Source organism: Rhagoletis pomonella, unplaced genomic scaffold (assembly GCF_013731165.1).
Source record: "Rhagoletis pomonella isolate Grant_MI unplaced genomic scaffold, Rhpom_1.0 Rhpom_scaffold_00002, whole genome shotgun sequence".
In the NCBI taxonomy this organism is placed as follows: Eukaryota; Metazoa; Arthropoda; class Insecta; order Diptera; family Tephritidae; genus Rhagoletis; species Rhagoletis pomonella.
The window spans coordinates 21404042-21417637 of NW_023458556.1; the positions used below are offsets into that span (position 1 = coordinate 21404042).

General features: G+C 35.8%; 1 protein-coding gene across 1 annotated transcript; it reads right to left on the reverse strand.

The window, feature by feature from the left end:
• Positions 1–128: 128 nt before the first annotated feature.
• Positions 129–10237, reverse strand: LOC118733273. Its single transcript, XM_036462610.1, has 5 exons — positions 10076–10237; positions 3494–3818; positions 1961–2290; positions 1600–1889; positions 129–485 (listed from the first exon to the last, which is right to left on the reverse strand). The coding sequence occupies exons 1-5, from the start codon at positions 10130–10132 to the stop codon at positions 279–281; spliced, it is 1209 nt and encodes a 402-aa protein (XP_036318503.1). The 5' UTR covers positions 10133–10237; the 3' UTR covers positions 129–278.
• Between the last annotated feature and the right edge of the window lie 3359 nt (positions 10238–13596).

Genomic DNA, 13596 nt, shown 5'->3' on the forward strand with positions numbered 1-13596 from the left:
CTCATTCATACATCATTTCCCTTAACACCACGTCACCGCAACGACCAATATCTTTATTTGGCCGTGGACTATGCCTCCAGCAGCATTCCCCAAAAACAACAGCGGCTTCAATGAAACGAACTGACAAGTCAAAATTTAGGATACTAACGATTATAAGTTTATTAATTTATGTTCTGTCCTTTATTGGTAAAACTCTTGAATGCGACAAGGTTCGCTTATTTTCTACAGAATTTGAAGATTTAAGTTCTAAAATACTAAGCACATGTGAAGTTTTTTGCTCATTCATCTTGGCATGGTTGCTCCTTAACCAAGTTTGTGCCAAACAACTCGTTAAGCACAGATACGGCAACGTTGCGACGCGCAATTTTCTTAGAACGTCCAGAACTCTCGTACTGCACATCATCTACGGTAACACCCATACGTTGAAGTACATTTGGGGAATCGCCCACTGTACCTAGTTCGCGATATTGTAGTCCGGGTCGCATCTGAAAATAGAAAAGAAAATTTAAATCATTGCTAAAGAAAGCAAATCGAATAAGAAGGATTGTTCAAGGCACGTAATAAAAGCGGCATTACTGCCGCACTGATACAAATATGCAAGACTGTTGCAACTGCCCAACTGCTAAAACGTTGCCCGAAATTCACACCGAACGTGATACTTTAACAATTCGCGCATCACTGCGGTTGTGATTGCAACTTGAAGAAGGCCTTTCTCTTATATGAAAGAGTTTCATTTTTTTAGTCACGGATAGATTTATACTTTTAGAAAACATCACAACCATATCGGAGCTTTCGATCTTAAAGCCGGATCAGATAGTGATCTTTGTCCCAATGTTGACTAACATTTTTTTATACATTTTCCAAATGAATTTCAAATTCCAATTATATGGTTCATCCCAGCAGGCTTTAAGTGAAGCCATTCTAAAAGCACTACCCAAGAAGGGCTGAAAAAAGTGCTTCTCTGCATGCCTTCTAGGACGACTTTTCCTATTTACAATTTGCGTGAATGTATAAGTTCATATTATTTAGTAGAACAAATTAATTTGAATATGTATTTTAAGTTGCAATAACCTAAATTTAGTATGAACTTTAAACTTTTGGAAGGGCTTGTGAATTTATCTAATGGAATACCAGTAGATGAATGCTTTTTAGATCCCATTTAATTACCACAAATTATATTCCGAACGCCCTTTAATTTTCAATTCGAGATGTAATCACACCGCGGTGTTGCGCGAATTATTAATGTATCACGTTCGGTGTGAAGTTCTAGCAACCTTTTATCACTTGGGAAGTTGCAAAAGTATTGCAAATTTGCATCAGTGCTGCAGTATTACCGCTTTTATTACGTGCCTCGAACCGGCCAGAAGCCCATTTCTCACTGCAGTGAACTAAAAAATTGTATCATTATAAAAAAATCTAAACATGTAACAGCTGTTCGAGAATACTGGTATAATTTCTTTTCCATTTATGGCCCTAAAGTACATTAAAATATTTTAGAAAAACGAAAATTTGAATTTTTGCTGCTGAAAATGAAAATCATTCCATAGTGCAATAGTGTGATTCAGTCCTTAAAGGTTTCCAAAATATTGCGGAACTTACCATGCAAAGTAAAGTGGATGGATGTATCGATTCCCAATTATTTGGCAACTCAGAGCGTATTGGCGGTGCCTTGTGCGGCTTAGATTGTGGACTTCCATCAACACTGCCTCCCTCAGTACCAGATCCTGGTTGTGTAGGATGAGCTACACGCAGCTCAGGTACAACATAACCCTCATTCTCCCATTCAGTGAAAAGTTTAAAAATAGCGAATGAAGCCAAATTGGCCATTGGTACATCATCAAGTACTGTTGGTGTTCCCTCCTGTTGCCCATTCTCACCATTCTCACCTTCTAAGAGATTTCAAAATACCATACCATTAGTAAGCTTTTCAAAACATGTGAGGGAATATTCATATATTCACCATTATGTACTTCAGTCGTATCCATAGATTCGTCATTATTGGTTGAATTCTTTCTCAAGCGTGGTTTCTCACGCATTTTCTCCAATACATAATCTCGCAATGCCTTCTCACTTGCATTATTTTTAGCTGCTATCTTGGAGTGTCCTTTGCCTTCGTATTGTTTGTCATTAACGGAAACAACCGCGACAAACCCACCGCTTGAAGAGTTATTAATTGTAAACTCACTTATTGAGATACCAGCTACCTCATTCAGTGCCATGAGTGCATTCTTGGGAATCAGTGTTTTGCGTAATTGACGATTCTGACGTATTTTCTTCTCCTTGGTACGAACTATTGGAATTATTATTGAAATATATTTTTTATAAGATGATAAGATGATATAATATATATATTAGTGTGCCCATCGAAAATGCTTTTTTGCTTTGACCTTTAAAAAAATCTATAAAATTAGGCAATAATATTTCTCTTAAAACGAATCAAATTAGGGGGTAGGGTCTTGAAATTTCCAAAAAAAAAAAAGCATTTTCGAGGAGCTTTCTAACGTATATGTACATATCGTGTCGTTTAAAGTTCAAAACCGCGTATCAACAAAATGCAAAACCGCGTATGTGAATTATGTAAACTATTTTCTAGAGTAAAAAACCCATATTTCAAAATGGTTCTCTTTTTTATAAAGCAATCGCAATTCTGGCTAGTAGATTTCAGGACGAATTGATAAGGATTGAGCCAAGAGTTTGTGTGAGCAAATCCAATTTTTGGCAGCAAATGTCAGTTACGCGGTTTTGCAGAATGAGGATGCGCGGTTTTGTACTTTAAACGACGATATGTATGTATATTAGGGCGGGTCAATCTATAGGCGTAAAGCATAGGAGGATTCTACGAGTAATAATAATAATAATAATAGATTGGCGCTTACACATATGTTAGTGTTTGGCCGAGCTTCTCCTCCGATTTGTGGCGTGCGCCTTGATGTTGTAACACAAAGCGGAGGGACCTACAGTTTTACGCCGACTCCGAACGGCGATTGTATTTTTATGAGAAGCGGTTTTTCATGGCAGAAATACACTCGGAGGTTTGCCATTGCCTGCCGAGGGACGACCGCTGTTAAGAAAAAACCTTTTTCTATATTTTTTTGCGATGTTGCTTTGACCAGGGCTTGAACCCAAGCGTTGCGGAGTGGAAGCGCGCACTGCTTACCACTACACCACAGCGGCCGAGTACGAGTAATTCGAAGCAAATTTGGCGAAGAAACAATAGGTCGAAAATCAATTTGCATTTTGCCAAATTACGAAAATAGGTTTCTTTTACTTAGCATTTTGCTGTAGTGTGGTAAATTTTGTAAAAAAAAACATGCTACAAGGGGTTTTCGGTATGATAAATCCATTTATGGACTTATCTTATTCTTAAAACTTCCGCCAGAGGCCGCAGCAGTGAAAATTTTCACATTTTCTTTCGTGTTAAAATAAAAAATTCCATACAAATTGACCCGCACTAATTTATATATAGCTATCAGTTGCATAAATTAACACGTACCGGAAGACTTCTTGCGAGTACGGAAAATATTCTTATACTGCAATTTGCCGCTTTCATCGTATAAAGTGGTCTCATCCACCTTGTTGTTTTCCATTATTGCATCATCATCCATTTGTGGAGGTTGTGGCGGCGGCTGTAAAGGTGCTGGCTTTTCAATGCGCTCTTGTTTTACAACCTTTGGCTCGGCCTTAGCTGGTTCTGGAGCCAAGCTTGGTTGTTGTTGTTGTTGTAGCGTAGGTTGTTGGTTTTGCTTATTGGCATACGTCTGCTGTTGGTTTTGCCCATCTTGGTTTCCTTGTTGACCACCAAATGATTGCCGCGAATTCTACATAGTAGTTACATAAAAAAGAGGTTACAAATTTGATTTCATATTTTTTTTTTTTTTTAATTCAAGTTTACTTAATTTTAAACACTATATTCAGTATATTAAACTTAAAGATAAAATCTTACACACTTCCCGCCATTACCAAAAGCGCTTTTTTACAAACCATCATCGGCAAGGTATGTTACCACATTCCAAATCTGTTATGCTCCTTTTCACTGACCAATTCAGTCCATTGCAGGTTTAGGTGGTACAAGCGATTTCGGATTTCGGGTGGTAGGATCACGATGACTTCGCATTCGATTGAATATGCAAACTCAAAAACCTTAGTTAAGGAATAGCTATGAACATTCCTACAGCCAGTATGTACTCAAACGAAATTACCAATTGTGACCTATTCATTTTAGCAATTGAAACGTATTGTTCACTCTGGTCAACAGTTTCACCAGCAGCTGTTCAATGCATTCCAATCTGCCAACTGTAGCACACAAAACAATTGAATGCACAAAACTAATTTAAAGTCGATATTGATGCATTCAATCATTATGTACCGTACATCAAATTATGCACATTTGTGCCAATACATTTATATTATGCAACATAATGCCGAATTTCCACTAGGCATTGAAATGATAAAAAATGTATGCCATTTAAAAAAATGCCATGTGGAAATGAACTTAATGACTATTTTTTAATGTAATGACACGATAGTTTTTTAATGCCCGACTTTGTCATTTGTCATTTTTGCCATTTAATGCCTAGTGGAAATCCAGCATAAGTAATCACAACTCTTATCATTTGCATACATTTTCAAGGTACATACTTTGTACCTAAAATTGCTATGAAAAAGGTACTGTCGCTTCTTTTTTGGTTTTGCACAAATCGATTTCGAGCAGAAATCGTACGATTTGGTTTTTGGTGTTCCAATAATCGTACACCATTCCAATTTACTTGCATGCAAAATTTACTCGATTTGTGAAATCCAGAGTAAAATTGAATGGAGGCAATTTAATCGATATCGATAAACGGATCAGGATCGTATATTATTGAGGAACTTGAAAATAACTAGAACTAAGTATGTACATATCGATGGTCCTCTGCAAAAACGACAAAATTCAAAATTCAAAAAATAAAACCTCTTACTACTGTTAAGTGGCTAATGTCGCTAATCCTTGTCTAACCATGTCTAATCTCTTATACTGTATTAGTCCTTACTCCTTAATTTAGTAAGGATTAGAGACATGGGCCACTTAACAGTAGTAAGTGATTTTATTTTTAGAATTTTGAACTGTGTCGTTATTTCAGAGGACCCATCGATGTGTAACATCCATCATACACATGGTTTTTTTTTTTCATATTTAAATTTACACTGAAATATTTCATAACAAAAAATAAAAATAAATATAGTTATGAAGAAAATTGATGCAGATGATAGGGACTGTAATTAGTTCTGTTACATAGTATAGTACGTATGTACCACAATTTGAAGCTGCATTTTCAGATCGCTTTACAAACTTGTAAAGAATATGAAAAACCGCTTCTCAATTGTAACATACAATCACCTAACCTCATATTCGTTTGAGTTTACAGCGAAGTAAATGTACATAACTATAATACGCAAAACTAATATTTAAGAAAGTAAGTAGACGAATTTCCAATAATTTTTAAAACGGATAAAAATCCCTTAATGCCTACCATTTTTGTAAGTTTGCTTGCCATAGCTTTTTCATACGCACCGTGTACACAGTAATGCGCCATTCTAAGAAAAATGGTACGCAAAAGTTATGTCTACGATTGCGGTTATGACAAGTCTGCATTTAGATTAAACCAGTTTTAAAAAGTATTGCAAATAAATCTACTAAACAGGGCACTATAAATATGGCCAAGAAACACACGACCAACCTTTGCCACTGCAAATTATAAAGAAACGAAATTAAATAAGTTAAACCCATGTTAAGATATTGTCAATTAAGTGTTGGTGAACTCAAAATCTACTTCATACTTTATTATGACACAGTATTTAGAAAATCATTTGTAACTTAAAAAGTTTCATTAGCAGTCATCGATTCGCCACTTCGCTGCTTGCTATGTTCGAGTTCCGGTCGCTTAACGAAAAAATTTTAAATGTGAAAGCAACAACAAAGTTAGCTAACAAGGAAGGACAATAGCGAGTTTGGGTGTATCTCATTCGAGTTCGTTCGTTTCGACACTCGCTAACTGTTGGCGAATCGATGACGGCTATTATAATATTGTTATGGCTCAGTTATGCATACTTGGCATTGCATGAGAGTTGTCACATAAGGAATCTGTTAAATAAGCTTTGCGTATAAGCGGTTACCCAACGCACTGCATTACATACGTATGTAGAAGTCTGTTGGTTTTTGATTTCTACGTAAAAGTGACATGCTATGCAGTGCAGTGCGAAGTATGCATAACTGAGCTATTAGTTGTTCCTTTGTGTACATACACTTGTGATCAGCTAATTAAGCCAGCAAAATTTTGATAAATTTTGGCTATTTTGCTTTCGTTTATTTAATTTTTATTATTTTTCCATAAAAGTCTAGCTCATTATATAACAAACACCACACAAATCCAGATTTCAAACTTTGTGCAAAAATTATGAAAAATCTGCAAAGTTTCAGCTAAATTTTCAAATTTTTATTCAGATTTTTGAGTTTTTTGAGTATGCAGTTTAATAGCCCATTAAATTCTAGGGTAATAATGTGCAAGTCTTAAGTTGCTAAGAAATTGCATTGATTTTTAATAATTTTTTTTCTGACTGCATTACAAATTTTTTCCATACAAAATAAATTCGACAATTTTTTGTGTATGAAAAAATTTATGGAAGGTGGTTACCTGGAACGGCTTCCTGTAAAAACCTGCAAATCGTAAAGCATCTGGAACGCAACTAGTATCTATGTATTCTGTTTCATTGGACTTCGCACTAAAAAAGGTGGAACTGTCGAACTACAATTTTACTCTCTCAAGTGAGTGTCAAAGGAAGTGTACAGGAACGCAAAAAGAACTTTTTCCAGGAAAAAATGGTTTGTTTACATGTCATTGGTACAACAGTGATTTGGCTGAAAGATCACTAAAAAATTATTAGTCGTTTCATGAATTTGCAGGAAGAAAAACTCCGGACTAAATCCTGTAACATCTGACTAAGAAGGCTTTTGTCTATAGGAACGCCTTCCTGTAAGTTCTGACTAAATCCTGTAAACCGGACTGGTATTGGAACAAACTACAAGGCATTTTAAATCTGTCAGCGTCTGCAAAAGTAGATATTGATGGACTCTCTTCGAACTTTATAAAGTGTCCTGCTTTAATTTTAACTTACAAATTTTTTTTCAATAGGTCTCTGGTATTTTTTTGAAGAATGGAAATTCACTTCCATTACCCCTATTCTTAAAAGTGTTAACAAAAGTGATGTCTGTTATTACAGACCCATTTCGAAACTATCAACAATTTCTAAACTTTTTGAAGCTATCGTCAAGGAGAAAATGTATTTCGCAACAAAAAGGCTAGCCTCACCAAATAAACATGGTTTCGTCTCCAACCGATCTTCAGTTACTAATCTCGGCGTCTATAGTGAGTATTGTATTGCAGCTCTCTCGGAAGGTTTCCAAGTCGACTGCATTTACACTGATCTTGTTAAAGCATTTGACAGAGTTTCACATAGTTTATTGGTCAGTAAACTAGCCCGTAATCTCAAACTCAACTTAAAAAAGTTCAGGAAATCAACGACATTGGTGTTAATTTCAGTTCTAATTTCTCTTTTAATAGTCATATCAGTCACTCATCAGTTTCTAAATCTTAAGCTGTACTTGGTTTTGTCAGGCGTCAGACTTCAATGTCCTCTAACCCCTATGCACATCAATTTTTATACACATTTTTCAATCTTTCGTTTTACGTTAGAATATGCTTCCTTTATTTGGAGGCCATACCATTCAAAACTTAATTAATAGGATTTGAAAGGGTTTAGAAAGTTTTTCTTAAATTTGCTCTACGAAATCTAAACTTCACCGAGCCTATTCCAACGTACAATTCCCCATTTGCTCTTAATAGACTTTAAATCACCGGAAGCCAGAAGATTTTTGCTGTCTCTAAGTTTTACTTTTAATTTAATAAATGGTGATTGCCATACTCTTTTAGAAGCTGGCTCTCGTGGAACGCAGATAGTTCATTCTGCATCAAATGGAATATAAATTAATGATTCAAAGTTTTTACAAAGTTCTGGAAAATTCGAAAAATGTTCACCAAAATTTTCCTCTTTTAAACAAAATTGTTTTGAGTATGCAGTTTTGTAGTTCGCTCAATTTCAGTATAATAAAGTGCAAATTTTAAGTGGCTATAATCTACCGTTAATTTTTTTAGAATGCCATTTGATGCAGAAGTTTAAAAGTTGGAATTTTTATTGGAAATTTGTCGAATTCCTAAATTTTGTAAAAACTTTCAATCATTAATTTATATCCCATTAGATGCAGAATGAACTCTATTTTCTATTAAAAATTAACAAAAAAATGCAAATATTAAAAAAAACACTGTACGCAAACATATTCTGGTGAGTGTATATAAAACTTACATATGATTTCAAGCCTGCAAACCAAAGTTCCCGAAATCTTAATGAAATCTTTACGAGTATCTCATTTCTGTAACGATTTTTTTACGAATCTTCAAAGAATATTGTATGAAGTGGTTGACACGAACACGAAAAGAAAATTCTGTACGAAAAATAAAGAAAATTCTGAAAAATTCTGTTAGGAATTCTTCACACAGCAGCATTATTTTCATTGCCTCCTATATTCATGCCGATATTTCGTAAAATAATCGAAGTGTGTACAATTTATTTCATTTTGAAAATTCGTAAAAATATCGGATGAGATCTTTAAGAATTCTTTAAAATTTCTCTACAATTCAGAATACTCTGAAAAAATGGTTTACAGGGAAGATGAAAAAGGCCACGCAGAAATATTACCCCTGATAAAATGTACAGTTAGTCCCGAAATTGAGGGTTCAGCTCATTTTTTTGTTAATATTCGCAATGTTTTACATGCTAAAATCGTTTTGTTAATTTTGAACTAAAATATGGCTTATATTTTTGCCAACCCCATTTAAATCCAAGAATGAAACAATGTACGAAAATTAAGAAAAATCTGCAAAGTTTCAGGAAAATCGCGAGCTTTTTAATACGAATTTTTAAAAAGAATTCAGGTATGCAGTTTTATAGCACATTAAATTTTAATATAATAATGTGCGAGTTTCGAATGTCTAAAAATTCGCGTCGATATTTTTTTTGTAAGGAAAAAAATGCCGCCAGTCAGCGAAAAAATTCTGAAAAATCAGAATATATGTAAAAAAAAATATTCATCATCTATATATATACCTAATATATATTAAAATTTAATGGGCTATAAAACTGCATACCTGAATCCTTTTTAGAAACCCGTACTAAAGTTTGCAACTTTGCAGATTTTTCTTAATTTTCGTACTCATGCCTATTACGGTATCCGACGGATGCCATCCGCACGGATCTAATCAGATTCGTACAGTCGGAATAAGCGAGTGCGAAGGATTAGATTCGTGCGAATGGTATCGGTCGGACCGGAATAGGTGTGTTTCCAAGGGATCGCATTCTCATGAATCTAATTCTTCTCACTCGCTTGTTATGACAGTGCGAATCGGATTAGATCCGTGCGGATGGCATCCGTCGGATACCGTAATAGGCATAACTGTTTCATTCTTGGATTTAAATAGGGTTTGCTAAAATATAAGCCATATTTTAATACAAAATTTAAAAAAAAATTAGCATGTAAAACATTGCGGATATTAACAACAAAAGAGCCGTACGCTCATTTTGTGAGTAACTCTATCATGCAATAAATTCGACGGTTGGTAGGCAATAATTTTTGCCTTTGGAAACGCGCCGTAAGCATGCGCCATTTTTAATTGTTTTCCGGTTAGACATACATACATATGTACATATGCATGTAACAAAGCAAATTGAACAAATAAGTCAATTTTCTCCGTATACATACAAAAATACCAGAAAAGTACTATGTATTTTCTTTACAGAAACCAATTTCCGCAAATACTTTTGCAAATTATTCGTTATGTAAATCGTATGCGGAGCACCTGAATCACCAACGGCTAACTAAATGACTTTTATAATCTTTAATTCAATCAATATAACCAGTAGATACATACACATTTCATGACCAGGTTAATGTACATGCATAGAAAACATTATGAAATTTACTTACATAAACTCCACCAGCGACAAATGGCTTATTTTGCTGTGGTCGCCGTGAACGGTTCATTTCTTACCGATTTTTGAATATACTCAAAATTAAAATTTCACAAATATTCTAGACGACGAAAAACACGCTACGAAATCCCAAAAATCAATGAGGAAGAAGTAGGGATGCGCGATGTTAACCGAATAAATTCCGACGTATCGATTAATGCGATATTATTGGTTGCAACGATATATTTTATTCGATTATCGAAAACCAGAACTTGCAAGCCAAGCCGTCTTCATATAAGGTGGTATAGTAATCGTACAGTTCCATGAACCAACTCATGATTCAATAATACAAGGTTAGATAATTATTGACAGCTGCGGTTTGACACTCCCTTACAAAGGGTTGCATTTACGAAGGACGGAGAAAGGGGAAGAATGAAATCTCTTGGTGCGAAAATGGAAGTAGAAAAGTACACAAAGTAGGCAATTAGTAGTGAAATTCCTTTTGTAAATTCTAATGTATTTGCAGGAAATCTGGCATTTTAAACGAAATGTTGAACGTAATACTGATATATCTACGTGAATTACATAATATATTTGCTATTTAGCAGTAGAAAAACTGCAAAATGACTCAAAATTAAAACAAGACTACAATGAGATTGATGTAAACATCCAATTTAACAACAGTTTATGTTTTCATCAGTTAAATATGCTTCACATGCATATACGAATAAACATATTGCACAAAAGCTTATACTTCTGTTTCACAACAAAGCTACATTGTTTCCATGTAAATTCGCAAAGAAGCAACACGGTGCCACTGCTAAGGGAGCGGAGCGAGAGAGACAACTGTCAGTTTTTCGCAAAACAAACGGAGTTGATCACAAATTGATCCAGATTTCTATCAGCATCACATCGATGTTGAATTTGCGTAACGTTTCTTTATTTAAATAACAAATGAAATCTCGATCGACGATCACTGAAACGCAGCTAGCCACTGTATACGCGAAAAATCAATGTTGCCAGTTTTTTCATTAAACCATGTTCGAATCGTGGAAATTTAGTTGCATTTAGGTGACGAATTTTGTATGGCTAAATGTACATTTTACAATCCGGACCGGATTCGGTAATTAGAGAATAAGCGAAAAGTTTGCTCTCAAAAATGGAACATAATCCAGAAGTACGGGAACCCAAAAAAAACTAATTTTGTGCGCAGAATTTGAGAAACAGCTGATTCGCGTTGTTTTTGTTTTTGTCACTTAAATGCAAACTCTTGGAAATTTAATTTTTGTTTCACAAATTTGATTTTAAGTATATAAAGATTGAAAATACATTTACTATTTCACCATGTAAACACAAAATAGCTGATATGCTCAGATAATTCGCCGACCACCACTTGAGTCTCTGTGGGAGAGAGGAGGCCTCTATATCTTCTAGTAGCGTGGAGTGGCTGACGGTGTTAAACGCCATGGACAGGTCCAACGCTTCTAGAATTGTTTTCACACAGGGGTGGTTTCGGTTAAAGCCGATAGTTATCTGGGTGTTTATGGCGTTAAGTGCTGTGTTTGTGCTGTGCACCTTACGGAACCCATGTTGATGCTTCGGTGGGGTCAGGTGGTTTGTGTAGTACGGGAGTAGAAGGGCCTCTTGTGTCTTCGCTACCGGGGGAAACTGTGAACTGTCGGCTAGAATTACACGCGAATCGCTCCGGATCCGATGAGGCGTGGTCGCCGAGCTGATGTCTCGCTGGGGTCAAGTAGTACGTATAGTGCGGGAGTAGCAGGGCTTCATGTGTCTTCTATGCTGGGGAAAAGAGTGTTATCGGACGATACGACTCTCCCTTGTTGGCCGGTTTCCTCGGTTTAAGCAGTGCGACCACTCTTCCCGTTTTCCGGATGATGAGGATGGCCATGAATAGGTTGAAAACCCAATTTCATAGCTGGTGAAAGCAACAGGCGTCTGGGCGTTGGCATTTTCTGCAGGTTTCTGGTCACTCGACGTTTCACTTTGTCCTCTGGAGATGCAGCGTGGACTGTAGTGTTAAGTAGCTAGCGCATTGCTCCGTGTTCGACGAAGCACGGTCGCCGAAAGAAATTTCAACTCTGTCGTCATGCTTTGTCGGATTGGAAACTGACCGCACGGTTGACCAAAGCTTGCTCACACCAGAGGCGAAGTTACAGGTGTTCAAATGCTCTTCCCACTTCTTGCACTTATGCACATTAACTAGTTGCAGAATTTCCGTGTAGAGATCCCTGATACGGGGATTTCCGGGATCGGCCTGACGAAAATGATCACGCTCATCGGCTAAGACAGCCGCTTCAGCAGGAAAATTCGGACGGGGGTCCGAAATGCATCCTGCTGGGATGAAGCATGCTGCACCTAGTTATATTACGATACGAGTACATATGAGTAAATACTCGAGTACCTCTACCAACTACCGAGTATTTTTTGTACTTCGATACATGTGACCAAGTTTTTGGTGGGTATCGAGTATATTGTGCAAGTATTTACTCGGTCGAAAAATGTATGCAACTCTAGTCAAAATTAGTAAAGTTGCCACAAGTTGGATTTATTGGCGGCGTTTCTTTCCACATTCCAGATAATCCCATTTCACAGCCAGAATAAACAGAATGCTTTTGAAATATACCTTAACATATCATCAGGAACGTTCTAAAGATTAAGTAAACAAATATGCTTATTCCAAACGTTCAGAATAAATAAAGAAATGCGGCCATTAAGTTTGACACGTAAAATTATATCTTTGTAACTAACATATAAAAGTTACGAGAGTTACCTATATGCATATATTAAAAATAAGCATATATTTTCATATTAAAAAGCTTTTTTGCGTTAAATTAAATCTTTGTAACACAAAAAGATGGTTTTATTTATTTAAAACAATTGCTGTTTTGAAATATTTCGTCTGAGTACTTTTGAGTACAAGTAGAATCGAGTATTTTCTAGCGATACATTGAGTAGCATCGAGTACCCCCTTCGATGTTCTAAAATAAGTACTGGAATCGAGTAAATGGTGGTATCGGACGAACACTCGGCCCTATTCCGATTGGCCTTTGGCTTTTCTTGGCCATCTGAAAGCAAGGGCTTGTCTACACAAGAAAACACTGATGTCGTGATAATCATGTCACAAAATAGGTTTGTATAGTAACTTCTCCAGTAAAACATTGCAGCGAGAGCGTAAAAGCAAAACAGAGCGTAAAATTGAGAAGAACAGAAAACTAGCAGAAAAAGTTAATGAACACAAAACTAGCAAAAACTTCCAAGTGAACAGCTGTTGCACTGTTTTGATATTTTGCTGTAAACATTTTACTATTTATAAATCATTTTTACACGCTTTGCTTTACACACACGCACTTACACAGTCCAGTACATCATTAATATTTTGATTTCTACTCATTTTACTTTTGTTTGTGCTAAACAGTGTTGCCAGAATTTTTTGAAGAAAAAAGCTAGATTGTCTCCAAAAAAAGGCTAAAAAAAAAATTTTTTTTTCGAGCTAAAATAAAGCTAAAAAAATCATTT

Coding starts and splice junctions, on each gene's coding strand:
- LOC118733273 (XM_036462610.1), bottom strand. CDS start 10,132: ATGAACCGTTCACGGCGACCACAGCAAAATAAGCCATTTGTCGCTGGT. Junction 3,819..10,075: donor TTGTCGCTGGTGGAGTTTAT/GTAAGTAAATTT, acceptor ACTACTATGTAG/AATTCGCGGCAATCATTTGG. Junction 1,890..1,960: donor TACGACTGAAGTACATAATG/GTGAATATATGA, acceptor GAAATCTCTTAG/AAGGTGAGAATGGTGAGAAT.